The 15,196-nt window shown below is 42.7% G+C and overlaps 1 protein-coding gene across 3 annotated transcripts in view; it reads left to right on the top strand.

Annotated features, from left to right (window-relative positions):
- Positions 1 to 15,196, top strand: part of Arhgap36 (Rho GTPase activating protein 36) — a 52,333-nt gene that overhangs the window by 12,539 nt on the left and 24,598 nt on the right. Inside the window, exon 1 of one of the 3 annotated variants that reach the window (XM_042269186.2) lies at positions 9,125 to 9,292. The exons of the other annotated variants lie outside the window; for them this stretch is intronic. Coding sequence (XP_042125120.1) covers positions 9,235 to 9,292 — 58 coding nt within the window. The 5' untranslated portion in view covers positions 9,125 to 9,234. Of the gene's footprint in view, positions 1 to 9,124; positions 9,293 to 15,196 lie in introns of those variants that run through there. 3 annotated transcript variants of the gene reach the window in all.

The following is a 15,196-nucleotide window of genomic DNA, read 5'->3' as shown; positions in this document are numbered from 1 at the left end:
GAGAAGAAGATGTTGCTGTCTTAGTGGTACGATTAAAAAACTTACAGGAAAAGAAAATGAATGAATAGGTGTGAGACAGGATGGTCTCACTAAGAGAAGAGAGAGGCTGTCATTTCATAAGTAAAAAGGGACCAGGGGTCGCAAACAGTGTCATGAGGCCAAGTGAGCTGAGAAGTGACAAGGAGTTACAGAATCTAGAATTGGGAAGCAACTACAAAGGCCTTCAGTAGCTGGAGCAGAGTAGGAAGAGGTAAAATAATGATAGCATAGACTAAACATTATGAAAGATCCATAGACCTAGAAGTAGGTTTGAAAAGGCTAGAAAAATGTACCTTATGAAGAGAGTTGAGATATATATGGGCAGAGGGTAATAGTCTTTGAGAGGAGAGGCTAAAGTTACAAGAAGGTGAGATGCTTCTTGGTGGTTGAGACAACAGCATTAAGAGAGTTGAGCTTCAGAATATCCATGGTGAAGGCTGAACACAGAAAGGCTCCCTTCTTCCTACGGGATGAGAATGAAGGATCAAAAGCATAGCTAGTGTCTTTGGTCCTTGAACCTGGTCCTGGTCACTAATATCCCCATCCCTGAGTCCATGGCATACAGGCTATCTCAGTATCAATGACAAAGGATTGAGAGGCAGCTTTGATGACAACACAGTATGACTTGAAGGATAATTTGGTGATTCCCTCTATTTTCCTATGGTGGTGGTAGCAAGCTGTGGTTCCAGTCTCAGAGTACTAGACCATAGACCATATCCCACTGTGGATGTGGATGCCTACAGAGCATGTTCCATACCTATGCCAGTCTCTTCTTTCTCCAGCTCTGAAATTTCCACCCCAGAGTCCCACTTAAAATCAGTCAGGACCCACAATCACTTAGAAATGACTTAACTGTTTCTCTCATTTGTTAAGGTACTGGGGTCCAGAGTCCTGTGACCTAGCCAAATGCATCCTCCAGTGAAGGAAAGAAAAATGATATTCCTACATACCCAGCTCTTTGACACACACACACAGCATGCTGGATGTGGCACATGGTCTTCTTTCTACTTGATATGGCCCAGTTATAGCCACTCTTCTCCAGCATGGCCACTTCCTGGTCTCATGTAGGTTCCTCTCCAATGGCACCACCCTGCCTTGCTTCTTACTTTCTTGTCTAACAAATCTCCTGGGATCTAGAAGGTAGAACAGTGGGGCAATTATAACCCGAGTTCTCAAAAGTAAGAGAGCGTGCTAGGAGAGGGCCTTAGGTAGGTGCCAGATCCAAAGAAGATTTAATAACATTAAAAAAGGATCCTTGGCATCTTTTGTTTTCTTATTGGACCAGTTCTCCAGTATATTCACAGGCTAACTTCTGTGGTGCCCAGGCTGAGGAGACATGAGGAGAAAAGAGCAAATACTTTCCTAGCAAGTTCTGCATTTCTCTTTAAGGCTTCAGTTATCTCAGAATTGAATTACAGTAGAGAAAGGCTTATTTGCATTGACAAATGGCAATTAATGGAGAGGATGATTAAAAGTGAGAGAAGCTACAGACCCTGAAATGTCAGTGGTTGGTATGCAAAAGAATTCCTCCATCAAATTTTCTTCTCCCTATTCTTCTCCCTCTCTCCTCTTCCCTCCTCTTTTTGTGCTTCTCCTTTCTTCTCTTGTCCTTTCCTCCAGTTTGCTCCATCCACAGCTATTGACGAGATTTCTCAAGATCTACAGTCAAATGCCATTAATCCCACAGGCGTATGAGAGTCCAGCTAAGCTGTCCCATGAACCAGTCTTGTGAGCAGCCAGAGCAGGGGAAACAGCAGGCAGACAGTTCCTCACTCCGCCCCTTAAGGGTAATGGCAGTTAAACCAATGAACCAGAGTGGTTGTCTCTAAAGTAATAAATAAATCATTGGGGTCCAAGAGAAGTAAAAAACTCCCCAGCAAACAGTGCTCAGGACATTTACCATGACCTCCTCTGCCTTGAATGCCCATGGTACACCAGCCACACAGGCGAGACCTGATTGCTCTCAAGGTGCCGCTCCCAGATTCCGCCTGGCCCGTCTCAGTTTCAGAGGGAGCTCATTCATTCCAATGGGATGTGACAGGTGCCATCTTCAGGCGCCTGGCTCTGCTCCCAGCAGCAGGGACTGTCGCTGCCTGCAAATCCCCCAAGTGCTATGCTTGTCTGAGGAGAGCAAGCCCTGAGGTGGGGAGATGACCTTTCGAGAACTCAGGAACTCAAGGTGGGATGGCAATGTGGTGTTACAAAATGAGCCCTGGGCTAGAAGGTTGGACATCTGGCTTCTAGTCTCATTTTATCTACGAAATTGCTAGATGAATTTGGGTAAGTCACTTCCCTTTTCTAGATTTCTGTGATGCCTCCTGTGGTGTGAGGTTATAATAATTTGTCTTTAATAACACTCTCAGCCTTAATAAATCCTGAAACTGAAAAAAATCACCTATTTTTTTTTTAAATCTCCATCTCTAGTTGGAATTTCTTTGGGGATACCTTCTCTAGGGCTTCAAATCTTTCACTCCCAAATTGTCACTTAGTATTTGTTAACATTACTTTCAAGTTCCACCTAAGAAGCAGAGTCCTTATAGATTATGCCCAGCCTTTTGCTTCCTGGGGAGCCAATTCTGCCTTTGGGGCTGGGCCATGCTGATGGAGTACTGTGTGAGGAATGAGCCTTTGGCACTGAGAATTTAACTTAGGCTAGCAAGGAAGCTGCCTAAGAGAAGGTTCCCCTCAGCTTTATATTTTTAAATATTTTTATGTTGAAATAATGACACAATAAATAGTTGTTTAGAATACTAAAATGTTAATTTCATGGAAAGTGAAAACAAGGTGATTGTTATCAGAGGCTGGGATTTAAATATTATAATGCATGTGTGTATCAAAGCATTACATAGTATCTTACCAATAATTACATTTTTGTGTTACTGTGTACTAGTCAAAAGTAAGTTGAAATTGCAAAATACTTGTACATACCACCATATTAACAACTGTCCCCTCCCCCTTGTTGGAAAGTGTGTGGCGTTTTGATCTGATCCTAAACATTTTGGGATGCATTTTGTGTTACTGTGTATCAGTCAAAAGTAAGTTGAAATTGAAAAATATTTGGACATATCACCATATTAACAACTGTCCCCTCCCCCTTTTTGGGAAGTGTGTGGCATTTTGATTCTGATCCTAAACATTTTGGGATGCATCTAAGAATAAGGAAATTTGTAGTTGGAAAGATTCTTAGGCTTCTGAACTCTAAGAAAGGGGAATGTCTCCAGTATCTTACACTGGAGGTACATACAGTCTAAAGAGAGTCGATAAGTATATAATGTGTAGATTTCCATTTGCATGTGAATAGCATATTCAAGGAATGCAGGCGCAAGAGGAGGAAACACAGATGACAGTTCAAATATAGGCTTAAAATAAAAGGCAGTGACCTTGGACAAGTCATTTATCTTACTTGATCTATAGCTTCTTCATCTGTACACCAGGGGTTATGTTACTCTTTCCTTCACCAGCTTTCCAAACTTCCCAAAGCTGTATGAGACTCAGATTCGAAAATAGAGATGAGAGCACTTTGTAAGCTGCTTAAACACATAAGGGCCTTTGATTTGCAGAGATGAGCTCCAGAGCTAGTGAAGGTCAGGTGCTTCCATGGCCACAAGTCTGGAAGACTCTGGTAATACATTGAAGTGGATGCTTCCCTTGCTCATCCCCCAAGCACTTGTAACTAGAAGCCATAGAATTTTCTAGATAAAAAAAATCTGCATAGTTTGTATCTTTTATGGTCTTTCAAGGATGTAAGCATGCGATGTAATTCTATCTAGTTCTCTTTATGTAATGCCATTTGCTCTTATTGATTGTGGCAAAAAAGAAATGATCACCTCCCCAATTTTTCTTCTTTGTGACATTTTCTGTGTCCCCCCAGTTTGTACTGTTCTCCCTGCCCCACCCTGTTGAGACTTAACGAGTAGGAAAATTCTTCCATCTTGCCTACCCCCTCACTCAAAGAACAAAATGCTTTACAAAATTAAGTGAATATTTGGGATTTTTAACTTGAGTTTTATCTTTTCATTCAACCAGAGGGGTATGTGTGTGGGAGATGCACTTGTCAACTAAAAGCAATTTCTCTGCCTCCTTGGGGACTGAAGCGTAATCGTGGCTCTGTCTTTCTGATGTCCGGATGAAACTTGCATTTTCTTGAGTGGTGTCAGCACACTGACAGACAACTCCTGGGATCTAGCAAGGAGTACTGGCAAAAGAACGGGCAGGGGGGTGAGAGAACTAGAGACTGCTCTCAGCTCATCTTTCTTCCCCTGGGTGACTGTAGAGCAGTCACTTAGTTTACCTCACTTTTGTAACTTAAAAATACAAGAACAAATCTCTCCACTTCTATATTACAAAGGTTAGTAGAGGACTTTGTCAGCCAGTAATAAAACAATAGGGTGGAAATTCCATGGAGGCAGTATATTCTAGAATGCTATTAAAGAGCTGGACTGAAAGGTCCAGTTTTCCTACTACAATTCTACATAACAGATAAGAAAAACAAGACCATCTGAGGCTCAAGTTGCACAAAATTCCCTCATGATTTCATAGATAGAGTAACCATGATCTCAGACAGACTTCCCACACAGAAAAGCTACGAGGGAGAATCTTGAGGTCCTTGGTACTGGGGTTTCCTTTATTGAGTATGTATGGTTGCTGTATGGACATTCTGATAGGTCTTCGCAAAACAGGATGTGTTGGGAAGCAAGGTTGCTAATCCACCATTCCCTTCATAGGCCCATAGCTAGAGAACTGTTATCTCTCCTGCAGGACTGGTGGAGAGGGGCAATAGACTTGCCCTCCATTTCATAGAGCTCAGGGAAGCCACCATTGCCCACATTTATTCACCTGATCATGTAGTGTGGTATTTCAGCCTCACTCCTAATGTTTTAACTCAAAACACTCTGCTCTTTCTACATTGCTTCACCTCCCTCATGCCCAGCACATAGGATGTTCAAATGACCTGACTAGGCAGTACCAATATACAAGGATTCCCAGAAAATTCAAACAGATGAGCTGTGTGAAGTATGCTCATTTTGAATACACCCTGACTATAAAGATTAAGTTTTAAGAGTTGGTCCATTTCTTATAGTACATATTTATCCATTACCCAAAAAGTAATGAAGTTAACATGGTCAGTTTTCCTAGATGGCTACCCCAAGGTTTCTTGTAGCTTGGATGCAGTGGGAAAAGAATGGTAGAGGGTGTGCAAGGGCAGATTTATTTCCTTCGTATTACACCTTTTCCAGTTTTAGCAACCATAAAAACTCCAATGAGTAACCTGTGAAATATATTTTTTCTGGTCCTTATGTCCAAAATATTTTTGTTTGTTTTACAAGGAGGATTTCCTGAGGATTGAATACAAGATGTCTCACATGCTAAGAAAATTCTTATTTTGAGATAGGGTCTTAAGGGACTGGAGAGATAGCTCAGCGGTTAAGAGATAGGGTCTTATTTAACTGCCTATACTGGCTTGGAATTTATGATTCCATGCTTCAGTCTCCTGGGTGGCTGGGATTACAGGTGTGTGTCACCATGCCAGGCCAGAAATTCTTTTTTTTTTTTTTTTTTTTTTTTTGGTTTTTCGAGACAGGGTTTCTTTGTGTAGCTTTGCGCCTTTCCTGGAACTCACTTGGTAGACCAGGCTGGCCTCGAACTCACAGAGATCCGCCTGCCTCTGCCTCCCGAGTGCTGGGATTAAAGGCGTGCGCCACCACCGCCCGGCCAGGCCAGAAATTCTTATTCAGCAGAACTAAAGTGAGAGCAAGTAGTGAGTGTGCATTGTTATAGCACCTCACAGTAGTTGCTTCTTTCCCATAACACCATACCTTGAGAAACAATGAGCAATGACAAGTTTGAGTCTTAGAGTTGTACTTAATTGTCAATCATTGTTTGCCTGGGTAACAAGTACTTTTATACTTCAGGGGAAGAAAAGTCTAAAGCTTTCCTTTACTACTGGTCAACAAGTCCCTAGAATGACTTCATCACTATGGCTAAAGACCTCACAGTAGACTATGACCTACATTAGGAGCAGAGTTCATGGCTGAGACAGTTAACAGTCAAGCTTTAGGCCTTGAACTGTCAGGACAAGGACAAAGATACCCACTATGCCCTTTATTAGCATACACTTAGGAATGACGGGCTGCAGGTCCATGCCATTAGACTCCCGACTCCTTGATGGGGCTTCTAAGGACTCCTGTGTACTAGAAAAGATGCCCTGAGTATGTGCCCCCACACAGCAAGTGAGCCCTGCATTTTACTCATGAACCAACTTCTTTAGCTTTTCCTTGTCACCAAAGTGACCAATGCTACTAGCACAACCCCAAACTACAGTTTCAAGTCTTTAGTATATCTGGATTAGTCCTTTGATCAGCAGAGATATTATTGTTTTGTTTTTATGAGTAGGATTTTCTAACTCTAGAGAACAATGTGTTTATTAAAGAAAAATTGGAATATGCTACAATATGAAAATAATAAAACAGTTAAGATTGTCCATAATTACATTGCCTAAATACAATCATGACTAAGATTCTTCTGCACTACCTCTTGGCTTTTTTTCTACATATAGACATATTATTTATTTGCATTGTCTCAATTACAGTGTTCACACATTTTGCATCCTGACTTTTCACTTAAAAATATCATAAGTGTATTTTCATATTATCATATAAGCTACCAAATTATATATTTAAAAATAATTGCATAATAATTCATCCATTGAACCAGAATTATTTGCACGGCTAAGTATCTGGCACCGAGAGGACATTTGGCAAATATTTGTTGAATAAATTAGGAGATTGATGGATGAATACACTGCCCTATTATGTGACATTTAGTTAAAGATAAACATTTTCACATGGAACTTTATTATTTTCTTTTTAGAATCTGAACTCCATATTTCTGTTTCTCCCTTTACGGTCAAAAGCATAGATGCTTTGGTTTGCCTGAGGCTCATTAATGACTATTAGCATCCACACTTTACATATGAGAAAACCAAGAAGTTGAACAATTCTCTCAAGAGTACATACCTAGCACACAGCACTGCTGGATTTCTCATCTAGGTTTGTGACTATTCTGGCATTTTTTTCCTTTATCACATCACACTTCTTGAAAAACAATAACAACAACAACAACAACAACAACAAAACGAACCAAAACCCAAAGAACCAAACAAAAAATGACCATAGAAAAGGATCACTTCCTGGGTTTAGACTTCAGTTTGAGATATTCTGAAAGCAAGACATTCAGTTGCTAAAGACCTAGAACAGGGCCAGGTAGCCTTTTTGTCAAGAGTAAGTCAAACAAAATTTCATTTAGTTTAATTTTTTTAAGGAGGGAATCTGTTGAGGTCATTAAAGAGGCTGGTGCTGGATGAGCTCTGAGAGGAGGTCAGGTCAATATTCAGAACCTGAAGGTGGGCTTTTGTAGGTGGCAGCCTTGTTTGGCTTGGGGTATTTGCACAGCAGAAATTGGTAAAGGAGGAGGTATAGTGAATGTTTGCTATCTTTGATTGCTTTGAAAAGATATGGGAAATTGCAAATGGTTTAGAAAATGGTGCAAAGGATGAGGAGTACTATGTTTCCCAGAAAGAAAGGAAAATGAGTTGAAGCCCTTTAAATTCTAACCATAGCTCTACTTTGCTAAGAATTGCATGGCTGAGTACAGGTGATTTTATTCACCCCCTTTGCCACATTAACACTAATATCAGTGGTTAGCCAAGCAAATGTAATAACTACCCTCCTCAAAAGACCTGTGATTGCAGCTTCCATTCTTCAGGTCCGTAAACGAGCTGCTGGAATAGGATTGTGCTTATTTCTTTACACCTTCTCCTGCATTTTGACTGACAGAGCACCGTTTTCCCAGTGGAGAAAAACCTGGGTGCAGAGTCACATCTGCACATCTAGCAATGAAGAACAGGGACAAAAATTAATGTGGGTCTTTGGACTTGAAGGGAAAAAAAGAAACTGGCTTTAGAAATTCTTCTTGCCCAGTATATTCTGCAACGTAGTCCATCTCTGGTGGCTATGTCTGCCTTAGGATTGGGGAGGGGTAGAGCTGGTTTACCTCCACCAGGAGTCCCAAACACTGAGCTCACCGCAGCACATGCCTTGCATATGTTTATAAAAATTAAAAATACAAAGCCTTAAGAGAAGTGCAAAGAAATCTAATATAGTACCACTCCTCACTGAAATATCAAATATCAAATTCTTTCTAAAAATAAATGTTAATGCCCCTCCTGTGCCAGTTCTCTGACAAAAGCATAGGCCTTGGCTGTAAGTTAGAAGCAACTGGAGGCACCCCACATTTATGGGTACTCGACATTAGGGCAGGTAGGAATCAAACTCCTTAAAACAAAATTTCTCAGGTAGAACATTGCTCACTTTCCTGAGAAAATCTCAAGGACAGGGCTATAAAATTCCTCTCCGATTCTTCCTGGGGGAAAACTAAACATCTCTCCTATTTACATTCTGGGTCCTCTACAAAGAATCAGTGCTTTAAAATCCATATAGATTCTGCGCTACACTAGCTGAGGTGAGGATTCTCCTAAAATGGGTGAGGGGAGTGGTAGACAGGAGTGGAAAATGTTCCCATGGAATCAGGCCTCATTTAGATTCAGGGGTTAGGGGGCCAGTACTAATTTCCGCTGAGACTGGGCCTCCTGACAGCTGAGATGACCTCCCTAAAACGTGGGATTTCTAGGGGCTGGGATAAAGTCTCACCCTCAGAGCTGAGGTTCCCTGGGACAGGTGCACCATGTTGTCCTCAAGCGGAGCTTCTGGAAACAAGCCTGATTTTAAATGTTCCACCAAGGGCAACTGAGGGTCCAGGAAGGACCTTCACTCCTCAGATTTGGGGCTCACAGGGCTAAGATGCCTTTACCCTTCAAAATGTGAGCTGCCAGAGGGTAGGGGCAGGGTACTGTCCTCAGAGTCACAGCTTCTCTGGACAGGAGCTGTGTCTTGGACTCCCTCTGCGTGGGTGGGGGAAGGGGCTGCAGGGCCAGAGGCCCTCCCCTCCGGCGGGAGGGGGCCTCCCATGAGGCCCTGCCCCCTTTGTGACACGCTTGAGGTGTCCGGTGACCAAGATTCTCAGAGCTGGGTGCAGGGTGCGGCCTAGGGCGTGGTCACCGGGGGCTACTTAGAGCAACCCTTGCGGGGCGACTGCACGGAGGTTGGCTGCGAGGCTGCCGGGCACTCAGCACTGGTTATGGCGTGGATGCTGGACTGCCTTTTCGCATCGGCCTTTGAGCCCCGCCCCCGCCGTGGTGAGTGGGGCCCACCTTGTCGCAGGGCTGGGGTGCTCAGCTGGGGGCTGTCGGGGGCTGCAGCCCCGGCTGGGTGCCCTAGGGCTTGGCTCCCCACCCCCTCTTGCCTCCTTTCCCGCTGGCTTTTAGCTAATTGTTCTTGGCTCGAGGGACTGCCCCGTCGAGGACCCGCATAAATCACCAGCTTTGCCGGGAACTCAGAGCAATCGCACTAATGGTTTGGCGGGACGCGGGGCGAGCGCGGGGGAGGAGTCCCTGGCTCTATGCTCAGGCCGGGACAGCCAGAGCCTCCTGGCCAGCAAGCCATCCCGCAACCCTGGGCCTCTAAAGGTCCCAGGAGGACCTTCGCTTGAGGGGCAACCAGAACCCAGAGACCTCGACTTGGAGGTGGGGTTTCCTTTTGCCTTAAAGCTTGTCCCCACTGTCCCAATCTCAATTAAAGGATAGCCACCCTGGCCCATTTGAGTCGTCTAATTCAACCCCTTCATTTAAGAGATGATGACATTGAAACCCAGACAAGGGAAAGGCCTGCCCAAGGTCACCCACGGAGTTGGCAGTCAATCTGGGACAGTTTAGGCTCTGCTAACTGCTCATTGCCCCAAGTTCTCAGTTGTAGCGAGGCCTGGGGTCTTTATTCTGGGTCTTTTCTTGGGTAACTGAGATCAGTACTTGGTTCCCTTACCCCCATGGAATGGAGGGCATGAATAAGCAAACTTCATGGCTCCTGCGAAAGTTGTGAATCCCATTTCACCCTTCTGGAAATGCCTTCTTCCATAAAGTAGATTGGGAAAACTTTTCTTTTTTAAAGTTTCAGGAGGCTGGGGCGTTATTTTGGAGATTCCCTAGGAACCACCCCCCCACTCCAATCCACACTGTCCTTCACTTCCCTTTGACAAGCCCCACCCCCTTCATGCTGCCACCTGCCCCCAGCCACCTGTTTTTCCATAGTCTCCAACTCCAAAATCTATATTGGTGAGAATGCGTCATTGGTCGCCAGCCATAGACCAAACCTGGAGTTGTCTCTGCTTTCTTCTGCCCCCTCACAGGCAAGGGAGGGGAGGCAGCAAGAGAAGAGGCCAAGGAAACTTAATTCACCAGAGATCTGATTTTAGTTCTTGCCAACCCCAGCACCCTGCTGACAACCATCCCAGTAGTCTAGTTTCCTCCTAAGAGACTGGAACAGCTTAGCCAGTTCAAGTACACACTCTGAGAGGTCATAAGCCCTCTGAGCTTAAAAAGGAGAGTGCAGCCACTGAAGATGAAAGGTTTTCTTTTCTATGTCTATAAAGTGTGAGACCCTGGTGAAAGAAAAAAATAAAGAAAGAATGAAGGAAGGAAAGAAAAGAAAAGAAAGGAAGGAAGAAAGAAAGAAAGAAAGAAAAAGAAAGAAAGAAAGAAAGAAAGAAAGAAAGAAAGAAAGAAAGAAAGAAAGAAAGAAAAAGAAAGAAAGAAAGAAAGAAGCTGGGTATAGTGGCATTAGCCTGTTAAAGTCAGAACTAGGAATGCTGAAGCAGGAGGACTGAGAGTTCAAGGTCCACCTAGGCTAAGTAGGAAGTTTGAGGCCAGCTTGAGCTATAGAAAAATGGGGGAAGAAGGGAGAAGGAGAAAGAAATAGAAAGGGGCAGAAGGAAGGAGGGCACAAGGGAGGGAGGAAAAGAAAAAGGAGTCTTATGCCTTTTACGGCCTTAAGTCTTGAACACCCTTGAAGGCTGTTGTGTGACTCCAATAAGATCAAGGTTATGAAGTCTCCTCCTTATGAAGGAGGAAGTCAGTATTACACAAGAAATCCCATTCCCATCATAAAACAGGGTCTATTATAATCAAAGGGTAATTTATGTCCTGGGGGTTTCTACTTGTGACTCTGGAATGGAACACTGTCAACCTTCTCCATCCTACCACTTAGTCCAGTTCTTACCTCGTTCTAACCTCCCCCGTTTCTTCATTGGTTTGATATTGGCAGGGCCCACCTCTAGCTGCTCCTCTTGGAACATGCGCCAAGTTATAAATGCCAACAACCAGACCAAAAGAGGACTTCCAGCTGTGCCCTGTAAATATAGCCCCGAATGGCTGACTTACCCTCTTCTGGAAGCCTACACTGCACCCAAAGCACAAATGTACATAGCCATGAATATGTGTATTCGTACGTAGCCCAAATCCATGCATACTCCTGCACAAAGCATGAGCAAACATAAATGCACTATATATGGATTGCATAATTCCCTTACAACACAATACTACTCACATCATATACAGGTACCACGCACACATCCTGTGCAAATTCTACACATTTGATAGAAAGACTATTCATAATGCAATTATTTTCAAGTAAAGCTACTTTAAAACTTAAGTAAACACAAGTTCTTTTCACAGTGGCCATTCTCTGTTTAGTCAGTGTTTAAACACACGTACAAAACTTTCTCTTTTCTGCTGCATTTCCAACTAGTGAGCTCTGTCCATCAAATGTTTCTATAGTACAGCACTGCCTACACCAGGTCTATTACCCACACAATAACAGTTAGTGTATAAAGAGTGCTACCTAAATGCTGGGCCTTTGAGCTCAGCTTTACATGCATGGTCTCACTTAAGTTACACAATATCACTTTTAAATATAAAATAAAGGCTAGGGTACAAATTTTGACCAGGTAAGAGTATACTATATTGTACCCCCACTGGAAAAAACTGCAACAGCAACATCAAGAGTAACTTTGGGAGTGGAATAACTATTGATAGTCTATGGCATTATAATTGCCCTTGGCTCCTCTTTCCAAATGACTTTTAAAAATCTGTAGACATCAGAGGTGTGAGAGATAGATGGCCACAGACTGAGCAGAATGTGGGAGGTATTCTAAATAGTTCCTTTGTCAGAGCAATCTTTTGAGGTTGGCAGTGTCAATGGATAATTAAATGAAGGCCTTTGGAAAAGATATCACCAAGATCTGGGAGACATGGGGGTGGCAGAAAGGCCTTCTTTCTCAAGGAAAGGGGCAGCACCATTGACCCATTTGAAATTCTCTTCCCAGTTCACTCTTGGCTTAAGATTTGGCCTTAAGCAACAGGACTTCCATATCGTAGCCCAAACTCTGAAACTGGAGGGACCCTGAGGTCCACTTCACATACAAATTTAATCTTTTCTTAGAGATGATACCTAATCTATTTGCTGAGGCCAGGCCTAAGTGGGCTACAGTAAGATTTCCAGATCAAGGACAAAATTGTCAATGAGACACCACACTCCCCTGATCAGGGGATCAGATAAATATGCCATTCACTAAGGACATCAATTTCAAAATTTTCTTTGTGAATTACTTCTTTTCACCTCAAGACATTTCCTCATAAAGAAAAAAAAAGTATGAGGGCTAGCATTAAGCTTAACAGGTCCAGCCACACACTAGTTACCAGGAGGATGAAATGTAGAATTTGCGTGATGAAAACTGGCAGAAATAATCCATTTGCAAATGTACCCCAGGCTCTAGCAGTAGAGCTCACATTCATCAAGCTTAAATATCAAATGACCGAAAGCACAGTGAACGTTGGGAGAGCAGGACACCAGGTCCCTGAAGGTGATTATGGCAATTGTGAAATCAACATCATTCCCTTGTTTTCACACTTAGCTAGTAAGACAACCTAAATGACCAACAATAGCGCAGTGGCTAAATAAACTTTATGACATATCTACTTGATAGATAGTATAGAACCATAAAAATGGGGTCTGTGAAGAACACATCACAGCATGGAAAATGGCACGATCAGAGCTGTCACGAGTGCATTTGGGAAAGACCAGAAGACAATTCACAGGAGGTAAACTGGGAGATTCCATAAAAGTAACAAACCAGTACTTGGGTTCTTTCTTTTTGCACTGTTTTCTTAAATCTGCATAAAATTTGTCCTTAAATTATTCTTTAAGCTTTAAAAGGTGATAAAAAGGGTAATCAAAGAGCTATGACATGCAATCAATTTATACACTAAACATAAATTCTATTATACATAGTTCATTCTAAACATTTTTTCCTTTGTGTTTTTGTTTAAATATAATGACTACATCAAGTCAGCTCATCATTATTTTCCTGATGACTGTGAAATGTCCCCTATTGCTGGGTGAGAAAAAGGTACAGCTGGTTGGAATCCTAGCCTCCTAAGCCTGATGCTACAGTGTTGTTACAAGCCTGTTACTTCACTTCTCTTAAAGTGACATGCCTACATTGTTGGGTTATTAACGACAGTAATACTTATCGTTATTGTTGCACATGAAATTATAGGAAATGTTTTAGGTATCAAAAGATTTATATTCTGTTTCTTCTCCAAATATTTACCAACAACCAGGCACTTTACACAAACTACTTCATTTTAGCTCTAGAACAACTCTCCAAGGTATTATTCTCCCTGGTTTAAAGAAAAAGCAAGAAAAGTTCTGTAATTTGCTCATTTTTACACAGTGACTGGGGAAAAATTACAATCCCTTTTGGTCTAACTTAAAACTTTGAGTGAAAGTAGAAGAGACATAATTACAAAAACTCCAAATACACTACTGCCATACAGCAGGTATTTCCAAAGTGGTCAATATGATATCATTGGCTACGCCTTGCCCAGGCTCCAAATTCTGAAGTTTGAATTCTCTGATGGCTTATAGATCCCTTTCCGTGAACAAGTGCAGATTTCAATGGGGAGGTGCAGTGCAAACACCACCTGTGTCCTTAGAGCTGGGACTATGAGTCACTAGGAAACGATTTCTGTTTCCTTCTGGCAGTATCATTTGTTCTCACATGCATGCGCAGAAGTGGTAGATGGGATGTTTGATGAGCCTTGGCAGAGCCTGTCACGTCTCAGATACACCTCTTGAGAAACCACGCGGCTTCCTCGGATGGGCACTCAGTACCCAGCAGCCGGTAGGTCTCTGCTTAATAAGGAAACCCATGCAGCCCTATGGGCTTATGCTAAAGTGCTGTTCCAACTGTTCTCTGTATGGTTTGGCTGATTCTTGTTATCCCTCTCACTTTTCCCCTCAAAGCAGAGGCCTCAGGATCATCTCAGATGCACATAGAACTACTGCTATAATAATATCTTGCAGAGTGGGTGCCAAGGGTTGGTGAGAGACGGAAACATGTAGGACACTTTGGTAAAGGAGAGGGTGGGATTTAAAGCATCTTTCAAAGACAAAGAACATCAAAAAGCTGGTCTCTCAGAGCTCTGGCCCCCGTGAATATCAGTACTTTTCTAATCTTTTGTAGTTTTGGTCCCTCTCTAGAAATATACCCACCCAGACCATCCCCCACCCCCATCTCTTAGCCTTACTCTTGGCTCAAGTGTAACTAACTTTAGCTTGTAGTAACTTGCTTTGGTCTCTAGAGGGAGGCAATAGCATCAGGGAGGAAGGGGCACAGAAAAGGGTCTTGTCCCATGTCACCATTTTTGACAAATGGGAGCATTAGTTTTCCTTTAACTGGGAACAAAAAAGTATTCAATAGAGACTTAACTTTGATTCTGTCATATCTCTCATAGAACCATGATTTCCCCACCCCATCTTCCTCTTCCTCTTGGGGTTTGCTAGAACTTAGGAACTATTTCCTGATTTCCAGGGTAGAGATGAGGGGAAAATACGAAAAAATTGTAAGGCAATCTTGGCAAGAAATAGTCTCTCATTTTTTTTTTAAAAAAAGCACAATAGCACCTATTTAGGAGGCAAGATTGGGGCTGGAGCTGCAGCTGGGGTTAGGGAAGTCTGAACATGTAGTAAAAAATTTCAGACATTCTTTTGTGGAGTATTACGTCTCAAACCCAGGTCTCATTAACACTGCCAGAAGAAACTGCAGAGTGAGAATTGGACTTAAGGTCCAGTTCTTCTGGGTCTGCATTAAGCTGGCTAATACATCATCCTAAAAAAGGGGGGTGTTTCAAGAGTGTCAGACAAAC

This window comes from Peromyscus maniculatus, chromosome X (assembly GCF_049852395.1).
Source record: "Peromyscus maniculatus bairdii isolate BWxNUB_F1_BW_parent chromosome X, HU_Pman_BW_mat_3.1, whole genome shotgun sequence".
Taxonomy (NCBI): domain Eukaryota; kingdom Metazoa; phylum Chordata; class Mammalia; order Rodentia; family Cricetidae; genus Peromyscus; species Peromyscus maniculatus.
Note: the sequence above shows the minus strand (reverse complement) of the source record. Positions and strands in the feature narration are given on the sequence as shown.